This window comes from Auxenochlorella protothecoides (assembly GCF_000733215.1).
Source record: "Auxenochlorella protothecoides strain 0710 unplaced genomic scaffold scaffold42, whole genome shotgun sequence".
Classification (NCBI taxonomy): domain Eukaryota; kingdom Viridiplantae; phylum Chlorophyta; class Trebouxiophyceae; order Chlorellales; family Chlorellaceae; genus Auxenochlorella; species Auxenochlorella protothecoides.
In genome coordinates, this window is record NW_011934163.1 from 10,265 (window position 1) to 28,951 (window position 18,687).

The 18,687-nt window shown below is 63.9% G+C and overlaps 9 protein-coding genes across 9 annotated transcripts in view; 5 read left to right on the forward strand and 4 right to left on the reverse strand.

Annotated features, from left to right (window-relative positions):
- The window catches only part of F751_3880 (Snurportin-1), a gene marked incomplete at both ends in the record, with an annotated part of 6,943 nt that extends 6,573 nt beyond the window's left edge, over window positions 1-370 (forward strand). Inside the window, one exon of the mRNA XM_011398236.1 lies at window positions 28-370. Within this exon, the coding sequence (XP_011396538.1) occupies window positions 28-370 (343 nt within the window). The remainder of the gene's footprint in view (window positions 1-27) is intronic.
- Window positions 371-835: 465 nt separating this feature from the next.
- On the reverse strand, window positions 836-7,271 carry F751_3881 (ATP-binding cassette sub-family D member 4; the record flags this gene model as incomplete). Its single annotated transcript, XM_011398237.1, has 7 exons — window positions 836-1,605; window positions 1,829-2,066; window positions 2,333-2,676; window positions 2,930-3,357; window positions 3,600-4,011; window positions 4,168-4,354; window positions 7,011-7,271. The coding sequence occupies 7 exons, from the start codon at window positions 7,269-7,271 to the stop codon at window positions 836-838; spliced, it is 2,640 nt and encodes an 879-aa protein (XP_011396539.1).
- Window positions 5,063-6,432, forward strand: F751_3882 (putative ubiquitin-conjugating enzyme E2 33; the record flags this gene model as incomplete). Its single annotated transcript, XM_011398238.1, has 4 exons — window positions 5,063-5,122; window positions 5,435-5,610; window positions 5,732-5,765; window positions 5,983-6,432. 4 exons carry the CDS (start codon window positions 5,063-5,065, stop codon window positions 6,430-6,432), a joined length of 720 nt encoding a protein of 239 aa, XP_011396540.1.
- Window positions 7,272-7,999: 728 nt separating the features above from the next.
- Window positions 8,000-11,453, forward strand: F751_3883 (T-complex protein 1 subunit gamma; the record flags this gene model as incomplete). The annotated part of the gene is made up of 8 exons (XM_011398239.1): window positions 8,000-8,089; window positions 8,471-8,896; window positions 9,175-9,258; window positions 9,470-9,663; window positions 9,874-10,183; window positions 10,478-10,572; window positions 10,822-11,072; window positions 11,227-11,453. 8 exons carry the CDS (start codon window positions 8,000-8,002, stop codon window positions 11,451-11,453), a joined length of 1,677 nt encoding a protein of 558 aa, XP_011396541.1.
- On the reverse strand, window positions 9,988-10,560 carry F751_3884 (hypothetical protein; the record flags this gene model as incomplete). Its single annotated transcript, XM_011398240.1, has 1 exon — window positions 9,988-10,560. The coding sequence occupies one exon, from the start codon at window positions 10,558-10,560 to the stop codon at window positions 9,988-9,990; it is 573 nt and encodes a 190-aa protein (XP_011396542.1).
- Window positions 11,454-11,908: 455 nt separating the features above from the next.
- On the reverse strand, window positions 11,909-13,471 carry F751_3885 (Prohibitin-2; the record flags this gene model as incomplete). Its single annotated transcript, XM_011398241.1, has 5 exons — window positions 11,909-12,032; window positions 12,186-12,301; window positions 12,587-12,922; window positions 13,070-13,226; window positions 13,341-13,471. The coding sequence occupies 5 exons, from the start codon at window positions 13,469-13,471 to the stop codon at window positions 11,909-11,911; spliced, it is 864 nt and encodes a 287-aa protein (XP_011396543.1).
- On the forward strand, window positions 12,408-12,707 carry F751_3886 (hypothetical protein; the record flags this gene model as incomplete). The annotated part of the gene is made up of 1 exon (XM_011398242.1): window positions 12,408-12,707. The coding sequence occupies one exon, from the start codon at window positions 12,408-12,410 to the stop codon at window positions 12,705-12,707; it is 300 nt and encodes a 99-aa protein (XP_011396544.1).
- Window positions 13,472-15,117: 1,646 nt separating the features above from the next.
- F751_3887 (Uncharacterized protein) lies at window positions 15,118-16,473 on the forward strand (the record flags this gene model as incomplete). The annotated part of the gene is made up of 5 exons (XM_011398243.1): window positions 15,118-15,229; window positions 15,454-15,485; window positions 15,601-15,664; window positions 15,775-15,959; window positions 16,144-16,473. The coding sequence occupies 5 exons, from the start codon at window positions 15,118-15,120 to the stop codon at window positions 16,471-16,473; spliced, it is 723 nt and encodes a 240-aa protein (XP_011396545.1).
- Window positions 16,474-17,360: 887 nt separating this feature from the next.
- Window positions 17,361-18,687, reverse strand: part of F751_3888 (hypothetical protein) — a gene marked incomplete at both ends in the record, with an annotated part of 3,136 nt that continues 1,809 nt past the window's right edge. Inside the window, 2 exons of the mRNA XM_011398244.1 lie at window positions 17,361-17,840; window positions 18,032-18,390. Of these exons, the coding sequence (XP_011396546.1) occupies window positions 17,361-17,840; window positions 18,032-18,390 (839 nt within the window). The remainder of the gene's footprint in view (window positions 17,841-18,031; window positions 18,391-18,687) is intronic.

The window sequence follows — 18,687 nt, forward strand, 5'->3', positions numbered from 1 at the left end:
GTGCCCGGCGGCGGGCGACGCCGGCAGGTCCCTGCCCGCGCCGCGCCGCGACGCCAGCCTGCTGCTGGCGCTGCGGCGCGGCCCGGCGCAGGCCTGGGCCCCGCTCGGGGTCGGGCCCCTGCCCCTGCGAGCGGTGGGGAGGGAGGGGGAGGTTGCCGCCGCCCCCGCGACAAAGAGGGGGACGCGTACCAAGAGCCTGCAGGAGCTGGCGCGAACCGCGCCCCAGGTCGGCGTCGACTCTGCGATCGACTGCTGTGCGAAGGCGCAGAGGGAGCGCGGCTGGCACGCGCGCAAGCTGTACTACGAGCGGACCTACCGCGCCGCCCTGGACGCCGCCATGAGGTTGGGCCCCAGGCCCCGGCGGCCCTGAACCTGGGGTATCTGGGAGTCCTCTGGGCATGTGGGTGTGCCATGCAGGCGAATGTGTGCCGGCCCCTGCAGCCGGTGTTGGACATGATTCTCGGTTGCTTCATTGTGCAGGTTTGTGGTTGACTGTTGTACAGGTTGGCAGAGCGTGTGTGTTGCGGAGCAGGTGGACCGGCTCAGAGGGGGTGAAAACTGAGCTGGGCGTGGCTGTGCACTCGGCAGGGTCTGGATGGGACGACACGGGAAAATCGAGAAGTGGTCAGATCCAGGGTACTTTTGGAACAGCTCTGAAAGGGGTATGGGGTGAGGCGGACCAGTGAAGACTTCACAAAGTTCATGCACGCACTCGGCAACACTGTGCGCTCCTGGCTTTGAGAATGTTTGCCGTGCACCCACGATCGGAGGCGCGAGAGCCACGGTCGACACGCGCCGCCGCCTCGACCCGTGCTCCTCCAAACGCCCCCGCGCCTCACGGCGCCACGTCGTCGCCGCCCTCCAGCGTCCAGGCCCCATCCCCGCCCACCAGCTTCAGCACCGCGGCGTGCGCGGCGCGGAGGTGCGGCACGTCCTGGCCCACGCTGAGGCAGGTGACGCCCGCGGCCGCGAGGGCGGCATACGCCTCGGCCGCCGCTCCCGCGCCCAGCGCGGAGGTGGGCTCGTCCAGCAGCGCCAGGGCCGGCGGGCAGAGGAGCAGGCGGGCAAAGGCCAGGCGCTGGAGCTCGCCGGGGGAGAGGCCGTCGGGCGGCGGCGCGTCCAGGCAGCCGGGGTGGGCCATGAGTCGCCGCAGCCCGACGGCCGCCAGCGCGGCGCCCGCGGCGGCCTCCGTCGGGCGCGGGCCGCGCGCCGGGTAGGCCAGATGCTGCCACAGCGCGGCACCCGGCGCGGCCAGCGGGCGCTGCGGCAGCCAGGCGACGCGCGCGCCAGGTTCAAACGCGACGCGCCCTGCGGCCAGCGGCGCCAGCCCCGCCAGCGCGCGCAGGAGTGTGGACTTGCCAGCGCCGTTGGGGCCAGCCAGTAGCACGCCGCGGCCGGGGGCCAGGCGCAGGGCCAGGTCGCGCGCCGCCCACCGCCCGTCGGGCGTGCGCAGGCTCAGGCCCTCCAGCTCCAGCAGCGGCGGTGGCGGTGGCGAGGGGAGGGGTGGCGGGGAAGCGGCGCCGGGCGCCGGCAGCAGGCGCAGCGCCGGCTCCAACTCGGCCCAGGGCGCGTCGGTCAGCAGCGTGGCCGGGAAGACCTTCGACCCTGGGGGGGGAGAGCCAGGGAATGAGGGTTGCGGGACGTCACATGGGACGCGCTCGTGAGACCATGTGGGCTTGCGCTTTGCCGCCATGGGCCCCTCTTCATCCGCCCGCCCAACCGGGAGGAGGTGCAGAACGCAGCCAGGGCCCGCTCCTCCTCTGCACAAGGACAAGCCCCTGCCTCCCCTCTCCCATGGACCGGAAAGAAAGAACAAAACACCTCTCACCCAGGCGCGGGTGCACCAGCAAGGCGCAGGAGGAGACGCCCTGCGCCACGCCGTAGCCCAGCAGGTGGCGCGCGGCCTCCGCCTCGGCCCACGGCTTCGACCCCGGTCGCCCCAGCAGGGCGCGGCCGGTGGCGGGGTCCACCGCGTCCACCCACCGTCCCCGGGGCACCAGCTCAACGTGCACGGCGTGGACCCAGGCCAGGAAGCGGGCCAGGGCGGCGTCCAGCTCGGAGCCGTCCTGGTGTGAGGTGCAGGGGAAGGGTATTGGCAGTGTGTGAGGCTTAGCGGCGGGTGTCATGGGGCGGGGGGTGGGTGGGCATGTGGGGATGGGTATGGAGGAGGGTCTTGGGGGGCAAGCTGTTAGAGTCACCAGGCGGGTACATGGCAGCAGCAGCGGATGGTGCCCGCATCCCCATCCTCGACTCTACCATCGTCAGGCCGGGTTCCCTCCCCGTGGGCTCCCCTGGGACCCCACCTCCGACCCGCCTCCAGCCCCCACCTCACCCTGGACTCGTGCGCCATGGGCTGCAGGGTGAGGCAGGCCAGCAGGGCCCCGACGTCGGGGGCCTGCGGGAAGACGGCGCGCGCCCGGGCATGCATGGCGCTGCCGCGCGGCAGGCAGTGCACCGACAGCTCGGCCTCGGGCTCCGAGCTCGATGCAAAGCGCAGAGCGGGATCCCTGGCGGGAGCCTCCCCTACCCACGCAGAGAGAGAGAGAGAGGCCGGGGCCGGGCCGTAGACCCTCCAAGGGCTCAGCTGGCTGTGACTGCCTGCCGTGTCACTCCTCTCAATCGACGGAGCGCCAGACTCCAGCTCCTCCAGCAGCTCCCCCACACGCGCGAGCAGGCCTGAGGAAAGAACGGCGACAGGGATGGCAGTGGATTTGCCTGCCATGGCTGTATGCACCGATCACTTCTCCAGACCACGCGTTTTACACAGGTGATGGATCGGTGCACCTCCCGCCCGCCCGCCAGCTGCCCACTCTTCAGCAGTTCCCATGGCAGATGCCAAACCCCTCCACTCCATCAAGAGCCACCCCTCGACGCCTCTTCTCGCCCCCCAATCCCCCTCACAAAACAAAGTCTCATCCCTCCTCCTCACCAGGCAGGCGCGCGTACGTGTTAAGCTTGTCCATCAGCTCGGTGAAGGTGTAGACCAGGGCCATGGTGGCAAAGGCGGCGTTGGACACGAAGCGTGCGGTGTCGCCAGGGTCCCCACCACGCGGCCCTGTGCCAGAGAACACGGCCACGGCCACGGCGGTGTAGGTCAGCAGCGCGCCGCCGTAGTCGACGGCCTTGGTGCTGACCTCCAGCGCGGCCTGGCGCGGCGCCAGCCGCGCCTGCGCGCCCAGCGCGGCGGCCGCCGCGGCGCCCAGCGCCTCGGCCTCGGCGCCGTAGTGGCCGTCGCCACCGCGGCCGGCCAGGGCTGCGTCGTGGCGAAGCGCGCGCAGGCGGGCGTGGGCGGTGCGCAGGTCGCCCTCCGCACTTTCCTGCGCGTACACCAGCCGCGCCAGGGGGACCGCCACAGACCTTCATTTGTTTTTGATGTGGGGGGAGATTGATGAGATGATCTGCGGTCCTAGGGGAATCTGATCACCAAGGCTGGGACTGGTGATCAGCGGATGATAGCCCCCTGTGACACAGTGACGGGCACCTCCACACAGCCCATTTCCCGACAACGGGCCTGCTCAGCCTCGCACAGCCTTCACACCATCACACGACCACCCGACCCATCAACCGCCATCACTTCCCCCCCACTCTTTCCCTCCCACCACTGCAGCAGGGTGGCGCAGATGAAGTAGGCGGCGGCCACCGCCAGGCCGCGCCAACCCAGGTACCCGGCGGTCAGCGCGGCGTAGTAGGCGCCGCGGAAGGGGATGCTGACCGCCACGCGCGCGACGGCGGCCAGGTCGTCGCACAGCGCGCGCGCGTCGCGCGTGGCGCGCTGGTCGGGGTTGTCCAGGCGCAGCCCCGCGAAGGCGGCGCCCGCGCAGTAGGCGGCGTGCAGCGTCGCAGTGAGGCGCTGGCGCCAGCTCAGCGCCAGCCGGCGCTGCAGCGCGGTGCCCACGCCGGAGAGCACCGCGCAGGCGGCGTACAGGACTGCAGAGTGCAGCGTGGTGGCCAGGAAGGCGCCGGGGTCAAAGTCCACCAGGATGGCGTAGTAGCTGCCGGCCACCTTGCCCACTGCGGCAAAGGGGGGGAGGGCAAGGCACGTTTCGAGGTGCCAAGCACTGCTGGGTCATCAGGGCATGCATGGCTGTACGTAAGCTCCAGACCTGATCAAGGACCAAGCCTTCGAGTCCAGGGTCTGCCCAAAGTATCATGCATTTCGGGGCTCACCCTGCGCAACCACGAGCGCCTCAGCGATGGACAGTCCAGCCAGGAAGAGGGTTTGCCAGGGTCTGAACAGCACGACGAGGCGCCAGAGTCTCCTGCACAGGAACAGGTCTGAGACGGTGCTGGGCGGCGTGGCTGCCTGCCATGCTTCTCCGTGCGTGTGGGGTATCTCCTGGCCCTCAGCGCGACCCTGGTGGGTGGGACGCGGGTCGAGTGGGCAAATTGTTGGGGGGTTGCGTTCCAGGAGCAGTGTGAAGGGCCTCAACAGCCCATCGCCAGCCTCATCGGCCCATCTCGGAAATCGCGCTGCCAGGTTCTCAACCCCCAACCTTGCCAATCCTGCGTACCGTGCCGACAGGCAGCAGGGGTTCGCTCAATCCTCTTGCACTCATTAGATGTCAGGCTGTTGCGTTTACATATCAGGTGTTCTCTCCGCCATGTGTGTGCAGCAAGGGCCGCGGGCTGACTCCCTCACCGACACGCCAAGTTACAGTTTGGAGGGATCAGCATTGACGCTGCATGCAATCTAATAGTATCTGAGTTCCAAAGTAACGTCTCCTGAGTCGTTGCTACTCCAGCCATCGTGCCACTATGTTCCCATGCACTTCGCGCCCTGCACGTTGCCGGGTCACCCCAGCGACGGGACGGGCAGCCAGGGCGCGAGAAGGCGTGGTTTTGGGCTCGAGCTGAACCACCCACCAGCTTGAAGCCTTGTGCAGAGCAGGCACAGGTCAAAGAAGATCAGGTCCAGCTCACATACGGCTGTTGAAGTGCACCCTGCGGTGCTGGGGCCTGCTTATTGTATTTTGCGCGTGCGGTATTTCCTGGTCCTGGCGGAAGAGTGGCCCCTCCGAGTCACATCTTCCCTCCTGCAGAGCCAACCAGGGATTCCCTGTACATGTCTATCTCCAAATCATGTGCCACAAGGCTACAGAAGGAGTACAAGGCCATCGTCCGGGTACGCGCTGATTGGGCGGGGTGGTGACCTGCTGCATCTTTCCCAGTCCTACGACAGCATGCCTGGGACGCGAGCCTGCTCGTGGCTCCTCTCGGCCCTATGTTACTGCAGACACAGCATGTTTCACGTCCGCAGGACCCCGTGCCGTGCATAGAGGCGCACCCTAGTCCCAGTAGCCTCTTGGTGAGGAGGGGCGGTGCCCCGCCTGTTCATGACAGACCTGCAAGTGGCTGTCCTTCATCAGGTTCATGCCGGGTGCGACCCCCCAGCTTTGATCAGCCCCACATCAGCCTCTCGCTCACCTGCGTGCAGGAATGGCACTTTGTACTGCAAGGCCAGGATGAGTTCAAGGGCGGAGTGTACCATGGAAAGATCACCTTCCCCTCTTCCTACCCATACAAGCCGCCCTCGATCCTGATGTTCACCCCAAACGGCAGGCACGCTGGTTTGGGGATTGGTAATGGTCACGGGAAGCTGTGCAAGCGTTCGTCGGCCTGCTTTGGTGCAAATGTACATGGGACACCTTGGCTTTCAAACATGTTTAATTGTATCAGAATCATGCTACCTCTCAAGCCAATCCTTGTCCTGTAATTTTCATCCCAATACCAGGTTTGCGACCAACACCAAGCTGTGCATGAGCATGGTGAGCCAGTGGTGCCACTTGTATCCTCCTGTGGGGTATGATGGGGTCATCAATGCAGCCCACGTTTTCTAGGCGAAATCCAGCAATGAGCCGCAGTGTGCGTTCTAGCTGGCGACCCCCGGGTGGACGAGAAACAACCAACCAGCAGCTCAGATTGTGACAGTGTCTGGACCAGTGCACAGACCTGTACCCTCCAAAACTCCTCCCATCCCCGCAGACCGACTTCCACCCGGAGAGCTGGAATCCAATGTGGTCGGTAGGCACCATCCTGACCGGCCTGCTCTCCTTCATGTACGACTCCGCCAACAGCACAGGCGTGGTGACCTCCACGCCCGCAGAGAAGGCGGCCCTGGCGGCCCAGTCCCTGGCGTTCAATGTGCGCAGCCCTACCTTCCGCAAGCTCTTCCCCCACTGGGTGGCGAGGCACGAGGAGGCCCAGCGCGCTGCCCCCCCTCCGGGAATGGGGGGGGGTTGCAGACCCCCGGAACAGGATGCGGCAGAGGGGCCGGCGGGGCCTGCGTCGGCGCCAGCAGCCGCAGCCCCCGCGCCTCCACCCGCGGCTGCCCCAGTTCTCACGAGTTGGAGCTTCCTGGCAGCAGCCCTACTGGTGGCGGGGGGGGCAGTCGCGCTGGGCATCCTGCACCTGAGTCGGGTTGCGGAGCAATGAATTTGCTGCCTTGTACTCTGCAGTGTGGAGTGCCTGTCTCTTGAACAATTTCTTGGTCGCAGCGGCGAAACAGGGCACCAAGTCAGACCCTGAAAATCCGTCAGCACAACCAGCACAAGGCCATGGGCTCTGAGATGCAGTGGGCTGGGACACCGCAGGGAGGAAGCTCCAGGTGTGGACCCCTGGAGGAGTCCGGCGGGCACAATGCGATGTCGCACGAGACCCCTGCCACCTTAAGAAGGCGCGATGCCGCCCCTCCTCATCGGTCGGCCGCGTCCGCCACAGTCTCCTCGCTGCCGCGCAGGGCCTTTTGCCGACCCTCACGCAGACCCTCGAGCACTGCCGTATCCAATGGTTCTCCCTCACCCCCTGCAGCTCCAGTGATTGCACCGGCCTCATGCCCAGACCGGTCCAGGGGTACCGGCGACGCACCCTCAGGCCCCTCCTGAGGCAATGCCTGCGAATCAGGGGTCAACAGACTTGGCAATAAGAAGACAGGGTGACATTCGATGAAGCCATTGCACTGACCACGGTGGAAGCTTGCACAGTTCAGATCCCCAGCCCAGGCATACTCTCACCTCCCCATTCCGACTGCTTGCCGTCGCGGCACTCTTCATGGCTTGGTTGGCCTTGGCGATGGCTGGGAACCAGGCAGCCCTGTTCTCGAGGAGCACGGTCGCCCCAAAGAGCGCGGATGCACCGACTATGAGCACAAACCAGATTCGGCCCTTGTCAATAGGCTGCTGCGGCAGCGGCCTCGCTGCCTGCAGGGCCGTCTCTGGGGGAACAGTGGCGAGCTCGGCCCAGGCGGGCGCCCCAGAATGGATGGAGAGCGCCATGAGCGTCGCGGCTAATGCCGTGCGTGCCGATCCACCGATGGATGCGCACACCGTCTGCGGGTAGGTGAAATGGCCGGGCCGGTGTCCATGCATGGATGTGGGCAGAATCTGGAACATGCACGACCATGTCGTCCGTGCCCCTCCATTTCACCTGCTGTCTGGGGCATGATGAGGCATGTCTCAAGGCGGTTCCTGAGTATCTGGGTGGTCTGATGCTCGTGAATGCACCGGATTGGAGACTCCCGCACAGGCCTTGGTTGCGAGAGCGCGACGTCGTCGCCGAAAGGTCCTGGAAGCACCGCATGATCACTCTTACTGTATCAGATGGTTCATAAATGGTGCATTACAGCTTGTAGATAGGTTGAGCCCAGCAGAATCCACAATTTTCTGCAGTCGAGAATCGGTAGGAACTGGGAATCCGCAAGAACCAAACCCATTGCGGAGGTGGCGTGGCGGGAAGGAGGCTACGCTTGAAGGGACGCTCGATCAGGCTGGAGGGTGAAGACCGCTCTTGAACATTCCATCGATACTCTGATTACTAGGGAGACCACTGGGAGTCGCCACAGGCTAAAGCACCCCCTCCCGCACGCCGAGTCAGCGCTTGATCACCGCCCCTGCACGAGGACCCACCAAGTTTCAGCAGGCCCTCAAGTCAGCCCGCTGCACCACACACCCCGGACCTGCGTGCCAAACACGGGAAGTGAGGCGATCGCAGCCTCAGGCCCACGATGATGCAGGCACCGGTGACCGTGCTGCAGACCAACACACGGCGCGACACCGGCAAGAAGGCGCAGTATGGCAACATCTTGGCCGCCAAGGTGATCTCGTGGGTGTAATTATTGGTCTCTTTGGGGTATGCTAGGCGATGTGATTGTGGACCAGCTTCTGGTGCCCCCGCTCGCGCCGCACCGTGGAAGGGGAATGGCTTATACCGGCCAATGTCATTGCTTGCTCGAGGCTCGCACCGTGGCTGCCCAGCATCCATTGTCGCATGACTGAGTGGGGTGTATGTGATCATTGACCCCAGATGGCTCACCTGCGCCATAGTTGGTGTGACTTTGGCCGCACCAGTGTGCAATTCGGCTACCCACCCCTTTCTGCCTTGGATGTTCCTCCCAAAGACCAATCCCCCCACACCCACACTCAGTCGCTCACTCCTCGAATGAATCTCCATCCACTCCTTCTTTCCTACTCCACAGGCCGTGGCCGACATCGTGCGCACGACGCTTGGCCCACGTGCGATGCTGAAGATGCTGCTGGATGCCAACGGCGGCATCGTGCTGACCAACGACGGCAACGCCATCCTGCGCGAGATTGACGTGTCCCACCCCGCGGCCAAGTCCATCATCGAGCTCAGCCGGACGCAGGACGAGGCGGTGGGCGATGGCACCACCTCCGTCATCATCCTGGCGGGGGAGATGCTGGCCGCCGCGGAGCCCTTCCTGGAGCGCAACCTGCACCCCACCGTGATCATCCGCGCCTACATGCGCGCGCTGGAGGACGCGCTGCGCCTCGTAGATGCCGCGGCCTTCCCCATCGACGTCCAGGACCGGGACCAGATGCTGAAGATTGTCAACTCCTGCATCGGCACCAAATTCACACAGCGCCTGGGCAATCTGGTGGCGGTGAGGCGTGGAAGGGGGGAGGAGCTCTGCCTCTTTTTGGTTTTGGGGAGGGAGTGTGTGTGCGTGTGTCTGTGACAGGGACGCTATGGAATGATGTTCTGGACTCTGTGCAGGCATTGCTCACCAATATACTGGTGTGTGCGTGGACCGCCACCATGCCTGCTGTCCCAGGGTGAAGGGGGCTGTTGAAGCGATGCCACGGACCTCTTGACACCTTAAAATAGGACCACATCCTTGCGTCCAACTTCTCCTCCCTTTATTCCTTCCTCCACTCCAAGGACCTGGCGCTGGATGCCGTGCAGCTGGTCAAGGTGGACGTGCCCGGCGGCACGCCCGAGATCGACCTGAAGAAGTGGGCCAAGGTGGGTGCAACTGTGGAGGGGCGGGAATCCAGGAGGGAGGGGGTTGAGACACCCACAGGGTGGCAGACAGTGCGTAGGCGGCTCGCTCCCATGCAGGTGTTTTCAGCTTGTGCTCATTTGTGCGAGTGGGTGTCGATCCCTGCCATAGCAATCGCACCCACCCACACACACACACACCGCCCTCGATCACACCCCCCTTACGTACTCCAAGGTTGAGAAGATCCCCGGCGCTTCCCTGGAGGACTCGCGCGTTCTGCGTGGCGTCATGTTCGAGAAGGACGTGGTGGTGCCCGGGCGCATGCGCCGCAAGATCGCCAACCCCCGCATCCTCCTCCTCGATTGCCCGCTGGAGTACAAGAAGGGCGAGAACCAGACCAACGTGGAGCTGGCCAAGGAGGAAGACTGGTATGAGGGGGCCGGGAGCTGTGCTGCTGCGGGCCAGCATGGAGCAGGGAGAGGGGGGAGTGGTGATTGCCGTGGATCATTCTCAGCCTCTCTTTGGCTGCTGCCCCCCTTCGTGCCTCCCTCTTTCGGCTTGCCCACCGTGCCCTTCGTCCCAGCCAACCCCACGCACACGGGACCCCCCCCTCCACCCTCTCCCTTTCTCATCCACAGGGCCGCCCTACTCAAGCTGGAGGAGGACTGGGTGGCGCGCACGTGCGCGCAGATCGCGGCGCTGAAGCCCGACCTGGTCATCACGGAGAAGGGGCTGTCAGACCTGGCGGCGCACTACCTGACCAAGGCCGGCATCTCCGCCATCCGCCGCCTGCGCAAGACGGACAACAACCGCATCGCGCGAGCGGCGGGGGCCACCATCGTGTCTCGCCCCGACGAGGCCACCGAGCGCGACATCGGCACGGGGGCCGGCCTGTTCGAGGTCCGCAAGATCGGCGACGAGTTCTGGACATTCATTGTCGACTGCGAGGTGTGCTGGTGTCTGAGTTCTGTGCTGGGCTGGAGGCGTGTACGTTTTGGGGTGAAAGAGTCTGACCACGGCCTCGCTGCCACACAAGCGCAAAGCTTCGGGTAGCAGGGAATGAGCGCCATGTACTCGACGGGAGGGGTGTACAGAAAGAGGCTCTGCTGGCACGACCGCGCTCCGAGGCCGGGCCCCTGAGCCGGCCGCTGCGCCAGTGCAGCAGGCGCTGCACAGGCCCTGTGCCAGAATCCATCGCACATGGCCGTGACCGCAACACACCCGCCCTCCCCGTGTCCACAGGACCCCAAGGCCTGCTCCATCGTCCTACGCGGCGCCTCCAAGGACGTGCTGAACGAGGTGGAGCGGAATCTGCACGACGCCATGGGCGTCGCCAGGTCTGCGATGGCATCCGGTCTTGATGGGGAGGGGGTTGCCTTGGGGGAGCAAGCCGGTCCTCTGGCCGCACATCGCGCAGCGCCCAGCGCGCATCGCGCGATGTGCGGCTCGTTCCCCAACAGGAAAACAATTCTTGTCCGGCCGCTAGCTCGGCCTTGGCCTGTGCTGCGCTGGAGATGCCGTGTGCTGCACCTCCCCTGCTCCCCCCCCCACACACACACCAAGACGCCTTGCTGTGACCCCCCCAGGAACGTGGTGCTGGATCCGCGGCTCGTCCCCGGCGGCGGCGCGGTGGAGATGGCGGTGAGCCACGGCCTGGCGGAGCTGTCCACTGCCGGCGGCGTGCTGGGAAATGAGCAGGCGGCCTACCGCGCGGTGGGCGCGGCGCTGGAGGTCATCCCCCGGACCCTGGCCTCCAACTGCGGGGCCAACGTCATCCGCACCATCAGCAAGCTGCGCGCCGCCCACGCCGAGAAGAGCAGCAGCTTCGGCATTAATGGTGAGGGCGGCGGCTTCTCCGAACAGGGGTTGGGTTGAGGATTGGTGGGGGGTGGCCAGGGCCTCAAGCTGCCAGCAGATGAGAATGAAGCTTGCCCGTCACCTGCATTCCTGCATACTTAAAAACACCAACACTTTCGCCCTCACCCCGACAGGAAACACCGGCAAGGTGGAGGACATGCGGGAGCTGGGTGTCTGGGAGCCGTACGAGGTCAAGGCCCAGACGCTGAAGACGGCAGTGGAGGCGGCCACCCTCCTCCTGCGCATCGACGACATCGTGAGCGGGCTGAAGAAGCGCGGCGGTGGCGGTGGAAAGGGCGGCGGCGTGCCCCAGGTGGACAGCGGCGAGAACGTGGACTCCGAGCACATGCTCCAGGAGTGAGTGCTGCCGGCAGTCCGATGCAGTCTGTGCCTGTAAGAGAAACCCCCATGGTGTGCCACCGGGCTCAAGACAGCGCTGGGGGCAACAGGGGCAGGGCGAGCGCAGGGGTTTGGAGCTGCCTGCAGCAGAGGCCCACCCTGTGGCAATCCCTGGGCCCTGACTCGGAAGCAAGGTCAGTACCAGACACTGCTTACTGACACTTTGGTCAGCAAGGCGGCGGCAGGTCTGGTGACAACAGGACACGCAACAAGGGAAAGGCAGCAGGGGGGATAGGAGCAGGAATGCCCACGAACGCCCGCTATAGGGGAACTCCGCCTGCTCAGGGTGCGAGTAGGGTCCGTTGCTCTGCAGAGAAGCTGGGCGTCTGGAGTTCGGCAAGTCGCTCCTGGGGCCTACGAGCTGAATCTGAGAGCGCGGCGGGTCCCCCGCCACCCGCTCCGTTGCTGAAGACCACCTCACTTCTTCTTGTTGCTAACGTCCAGCTCAGACATGTTGAGCAGCAGGGACTCGGAGCTGAGGTACACGCGGTTGGCGGAGGAGGCCACCGTGCCGGCGATCTCGCGCGCGGCCTCGATCTTCCTGCACGATGTTACAGGGTGTGGGGATGGATGGGTGGGTGCTTGCTAAGCAACATTTGATCACTCTGGACGCCGCCACTCTACTGGCAGCCACTGCCCTAAATCCATCCTGCACGCACTCCCCCACTCTGCCATAACACTCCCCTACACCCACCTCAGAGTGATGAAGGAGGGGTTGTCCTTGATGGCCTGGCCGATGAGCGTGGCGGACTGCGCCTCTCCCTGCGCCCGGATGATGGCCGACTGCTTGTCCTGCTGCGCCTTGTCCACCTGGTGATTGGAAAGGGAGAAGAGCGGGGTGGGTGGAAGTAGCAACGACCTTGGGAGAGTCGGCAGCAGCGGCAAGCTAGGGCTGGAGATTGCCGATCAGTTCACGATGGGCATAGGGCATGCCGGTCATTCCCCCTCCTCCCCTCACGTGATGTCACGCAGCGCTACTGCTGGCCAGGCCCCCACTGCAGACGGCCCTGGTGCAGCAACTTCCCCCTCTCAAACTTCATCATCGACCCCTTACCCTTTACCCCCCACCCCCCATCCCTCCAAGGAAAGACTCACGATGAACTTGGCCTTCTCCGCGTCCTGCTGCGCCACCTGCTTGGCCTCCACGGCGGAGGTGTACTCGCGGGAGAAGGTGAGGTTGGTGATGCTCACGTCGTCCAGCACGATGTTGAAGTAGCGCGCGCGCTGGGTGAGGATGCGGCGGATGTCGCGCGATACCACCTCGCGCATGGTGAGCAGCTGGGAGGCATTGTACTGCGCGATCACCGACTTGAGCGTCTCCTGGATGATGCTGGGCAGCACGCGCTCCGCGTAGTCGGTGCCCAGCGTGCGGTAGATCTCCGGCAGCTTCTCGGGCATGGGCCGGGTGAGCACACGCAGGCCGATGTTGACCTGCAGATTGTGTGGGTTGCAGGAAGGGAAACAAGCTTGGGGAGTTGCATTCTGCTGGCGACTCCCTCCGGCTGGGCCGCAGCATGCGGCCGACACCAACAGAAGCATGCTCAGTGAAATGACACGATGGAGGACGCAATCGCGCACCATCTGGAGGTCGCGGGAGCCGGAGGTGGAGGTGATGACGTTGGGTCGGGCACGCACGTCGAAGATGATGGGGCGCTGGAACCAGGGGAGCATGAGATGCGTCCCTTCCGGCTTCACCTCGTCACTCAGACCGCCGATGCGGTTGAACACGATGGCCCTGCGCATTGGGCGGGAGAGAGTGCTTCCGGCATCCAGCAGCAGCAAGCCATGGGGTTGGGCCTGGGACACGCCACGGCCGATGCATGGTTGGTGAAACGCCACTAAACCATACCTGTGACCACCCTCGACGTTGAACAGGCTGTTGGCGATGCCATAGACCGCCGCGCCACCGACCACAAGCAACGATGCCAAGCGGGAGCCACCCCCACCCGCAGGCATCTTTATGTTACGGACGTTCTCCATTGTAATCAGGTGGTGGGCCGCGAGGGGCTGCAGGGATAGTCACGGCGCATGGGGCCGAGGTGGTGACCATATGTCTATTTCGGCGATTGCCAGGCTGGCGCGCTTCCCGAAGGCAACAGGTCATCGTGACCGACAAGGAGGGCGATCAGCGTGCACCCCAGCCAACCTGGTATACTGTAGGATATATAAGCCCTTTAAAGATCTGAGGAGTGGATATCTGTGCGTTCTGGTGGCCTGACTGCTCACACTGACGACGCCTGGCAGCGGAGGTCTGAGGAGCCGTTCAGTCCGTTCAGGTGCTGAGCCAACCGTCGCTTGGAGTGATGGTTGAAATGTCGCATATATACATAAACAATCTTGAGTTTTCACATCCTGTCGCAGGCAGTGCAGATCCCGGGGGAAGCACCGGGCACCCTGTCCAGACCCTGCGAACCGAGAGCATGGGGCTTGGGGATGCGCTCTTCAAAGCCACCTCCACATTACTGGGGCTGACAACACTTGCTGCAGGCACCTGGTTTGTCGCGACCTCAATTAGCACGATAAAAGCCTCACAGGTGATGATGTGCTTGCCTTTGAGGGCAGGTGTTTGCACGAGCCAAAGCATGAGTGCCGTGAAAAGTTCTCTACAGGTGAGTTCAATTTAAGGGCTGTTCATCTCAGGAGGACGGGCGTTCAGCCGCTCCTTCACCTTCCACAGAAACCATCCACCACAACATGCGAGGAAGAGGCATCGCCACATTGATATGAGCTTTATTTGCACTTGGTAAGTAGTTTCCCTTGATCAGTTGTGCGCATACACAGCAACTTGAAGATGGATCTAGGGACCCCCCCCCCCGACCCGGTAATCAGCCAAGGATAACGAGGCAGCAGAGAGGCCCAGCCCCTCTGGCCGAGGGGGTGTGCGGAAGTGATCTGGATCCATGTACACCTGGGTGCATCAATTATGGTAATTAGATACCTTACGCGCTGTAATTGAAATCTAAATGATACCGTTTTGGCGTCACATTCGAGCTCGTCTTGCTTATACGATGTGCAGTGCAAGGACCGGCACCTTGAAACCCTAGCCATTTTCGCGAGAGCTCAGCGAGACGAGAAACCTATGTTGAGGTCACCGGACATATAAGTCATCGTTACCTCTACGAACACCATGTCAGAGATTTATTGAGCTCCATGGATGGAGCTATGCAGAAAGTGGTCCGCTGACCGAAAGAGAATCAGGACACCCGTCACGTCGTCGCGAGTTGCGTGAAGCCCACACTCAGCCGCGCGGAGTTCCTCGCCCATCCTGCTCCCACGAACCCATGTTCCTCCAGCAAAAATTCTCAGGGGTCCCATGAGAATGACGCTGGTAAACGCAGAATGCGTTTGCCGATGCTCACGTATCCGGAGCCGGTGCCAAGTCAGCGTTTTTCATTGTCAGCTTGGACCATTCTCCGCACTTTCTTTGAGTAATTCGGGCCGCGTTGTACTGATGTTTGTCAACCTCAACGAACTCCTACAAAGGCGCGCACATTGCCGGGTGCGAAGCACATACATCGCTCATACCAATCACTGCAACGTTTGTATCCCATTTTACTCCCCATCGACCCCGAGATCGGCCCTTTGGACATCGTGTGCGAGCCTTCCTGATCAGTCGACACTTCGAAATGGCCGACGCATCCACCGCTCGTCTCGAGCGCACCATCGTCGCTCTTGAGGCCCGCCTGGCAACCCTGACTGATGATGGCGTGAAGACCATCCCAGCCACCAGCAACCCCGGTGAGTCCCCGTGCCAGGCAGTATCTCTGCGTTAAGGTGCAACCTCCGTTGATATTATGACCTGCACAATGTCGGGACAGTTGCGCTCTCACTTCCAGTCGAAGATGGGCATGGATAGCATTCGCATCTTTGGTTCCATTGAATTTGCCTTCGCACCTTCAGATTGCACATCTTGAGGAGCATCTTTGTACTGACGTGCTGCACCCATTTCATAATCCTCGCAGGTCCCCTTGGACTGTTCGCTTTCGGCCTCACAGTGAGCAGTGGGCATGGTGTCCTGGGCTTAACCTGCTGTTCTTGAGCATTTTTGATGGACAATTGACTCCATGCATACTCTTATTCTCACACATTACCCCCCTGCAATGCTACAGACCGCCCTCCTGCAAGGCATCAACTCCACTGTGGTCGACAAGGGCTCTGTGGGCCTCGTCTACTGTGAGTGCTGGGGTGAAGGAGCTCGCAGGGATTGATACTCGCCAAGCTGTCAACCGCTTCCGAGCGTCTTCCGACCCCTCATCGCCAGTCTCTGCTCACTCCTCGTGCAGCCTTTGGCTTCTTCTTCGGTGGCCTGTGCCAGCTGATTGCCGGCGTGCTGGAGTACTCTCGCAAGAACACGTTTGCCACCGTCGCCTTCGTCTCCTATGGCGGCTTCTGGATGGCCGTCGCCCTGAACGGAACCCTCGTCGCGGCTGGTGTCTACCCCACCTCTGTAAAGGGAGAAGAGATGATGGTGAGTTGATTGGGTTTGGGGGTGTGCCGATGGGGCAGACTGTTGGTGGTCGGGTGTTTTCGCACCCATACATCCTGTCGGATGTGGCTGGCCACCTCGGCATCCATTGTCAATGGTCCTGCTGCACCAACCTCTCGTCGCAACATCATTCTCACGATCCCCGCCCTCAACCTCCCCCCCACAGCTGTCTCTCTGGGGCATCTACACCTTCCTCCTGTGGCTGTGCACCTTCAGTTCCAACCTGGCCCTGTCCTCCCTCTTCCTCTCCCTGGCCCTGCTCTTCTTCTTCCTGGCCGGCGGACAGACCAATCACAACCTGATGAAGTTTGCCGGCGTCTGGGGCTTCATCGTCTCCGCCATCGCCTGGTACCTGGCCGTGGCCACCCTGATGGAGGAGCTGTACGGCCGCGTCATCCTGCCCATCGTGCCCTTCGCGCCCATCAACAAGATCAAGGCTGGCACCTTCGGAACCCGCCGCCGCGTCGACGACCCCGAGCTCGGCAGCAAGGAGTGAAGCAGCGTGCTGCAGAGCGCCCACGCCGCTCCCGGGGCGACACAGGCTCAAGGCGCCTCCGCCTCTTCGGCATAGGTGTCAGCGGGGCTGCTGTGAGGGTCGACGCCCCGGCCCCTCCCTCGGACACTCGTTGAGAACCTCATGCTTGTAGCTTTCCCAAACCAGAAATCGTCCCTCTAAACCCCCAGATCCCTGCTGTGGAGCTTCACACCCACAGAAGAATCCTTCCCATTTTGGCCTTGACATCATCGCCCCCTCCCGCGCAATCCCTCCAGAGGTGTCCTTATTTTTATGATGACAGTCTGTGCCCCCCGCTCCTCCCTCTTGAGTCGATTCCCACCTGCGTGGTTCCCACGCACGGGCAATCCTCTGCCAGATTCAAACCCCTTTTTGAAGTGTTGCGGTACACGAGCTTGTCCACGTTTTGCCTTCAGAGTACAGCAAGCCTTGTAAAAGGAAGAAGGTTCGAGGTTGCGGGATTGAAGGCAAGGGCAATTGGGAGATGGTGGCAGCATTATGTTGCATGAATCTGCACGGCGGTGAGTTTAGACTAGGTAATATTGTTGACGCATTCTGAAGACACCTTCCTTCCTCCCGGAGGTACGTGAGCTGTGTGTGACCTGTCCCCAGCGCTTGGTCGGGTTCACCATGCAATTGCCTCTCCTTCTGCAGTGTGCATCTTGATATTCTACGCAGCCCTCACCTGGCATGAGGGCCAACTCCTACGTCCTTGGGGTCTTTCTGTATTACACGTCTTCAGCACAGGAAGCTGAGTGGATCAGAGGGTGAGGTGAGCGCCAAAGACAAAAAGATTGTGTGGAGGGGGATATTCATGTGTTGCCATTGCCACAAGGGGCGGTGTGCAAATGGGCACGAGCGTGTCAACGTCATACAGGAGTGTCCGAGTCATTGCTGGCGGGGATTGGACTCGGTTTATCGCCACCCGCCAGCCAGTCAGTCAGGACCGCCGACACAGGCGCCAGATCCTCGTCCACGCCTGGGTCCGAGTCGTCGTCTGGTTGCCCATTCTCTTCGGTGGTCGCGGCCCCTCCACCCTCGCCACACCCGGCCCAGCCCCAGTGCGCACGGCCCAGTGCGAGCAGCCCCTCCCGCGCCGCGGCCTCCAGGCCCGGCGTCTGCAGCAGGGACGTACTGGGCGGGCCGGGGTGGCTGTGCGCCGCGCGCAGCAGCGCCCTCAGGCCGGCCAGGACGCGGTCGCCCAACGGGTCGGCAGACTGCGGGGCCAGCGCCGCCGGCCACACGTCCAGGGCCGCAGTGAGGGGCGGGAGCAGGGCGCGGGCCCTGCCCCCGGCTGGCCCCCTGCCGTCCAGCAGGCAGAGCAGGTCCAGGACCAGGCAGCGCAGCGCCTGTGGGTGGATTTCATGTGGAGGAGAGCCTGTTGGTGAGCCTTATGTTGGTGTGACGAGGTGAGGTTCAGCACAGACTGTTGTGCTACCTTTCTGGACCCCACCGCCCCCTCGTCTCACGCTGCCCCCAGGCAAGCACGCATGGCCCCCCTCCCTTCCCCGCCCCTTCCCCCTCGTCCACCCGCCTGCACGGAGCCCTGGCAGCGGGCCAGGGCGGCCGTGCCCGCGGCAAGCGCGGCGTGCTCGCTGGGGGACAGGCCCTCCTCCCCCTCGCCGCACGCCAGCGAGCACAGCAGGCGGCGGTGCAGGCGTTGGCGCAGGCGGGCGAGCAGGCTGGGAGCGCCCGCATCCTCGGCGCCCAATCCGCCAGCTCCCGTGGCCGTCCCATCACGGGGCGCCGCCCAGACCCCCGGCGCCGCACGCTCCAGGCGCCGCGACAGCTCCTGCGCCGCGCGCAGCAGCTTGGGGAAGGCGTTGCACGTCCGCGCCTCTGCCGTCATCCAGCAGACGGAGAAGGTCGGCCCGCGCGCCGCGTTGTCGCCCGGCGCCGCTTCAAACCAGGGCGCCGCGGCGGTGGCGGCGCCGGGCCCACCCCGGCACACCGCGGCGGCGCAGCCCAGCAGCGCCGTCTCCCAGCCCACCAGGAGCAGGGCGGGCGGGCAGCTGGGCTCCAGCGCCGTGCTTTCCAGCCGCGCAACCACGTCCAGGGCCGCGTCGGGGGCGCGGCGCGCCCCCGACTCCGTCAGCACCTCCAGGACCAGCGCGATGCCCTCCGGGGTCGCGAGCTCCGGCGCCCGGGGCGCGGCGGCGGAGATGGCCAGGGACGGCTCGGGCACGGGCGGGGGCT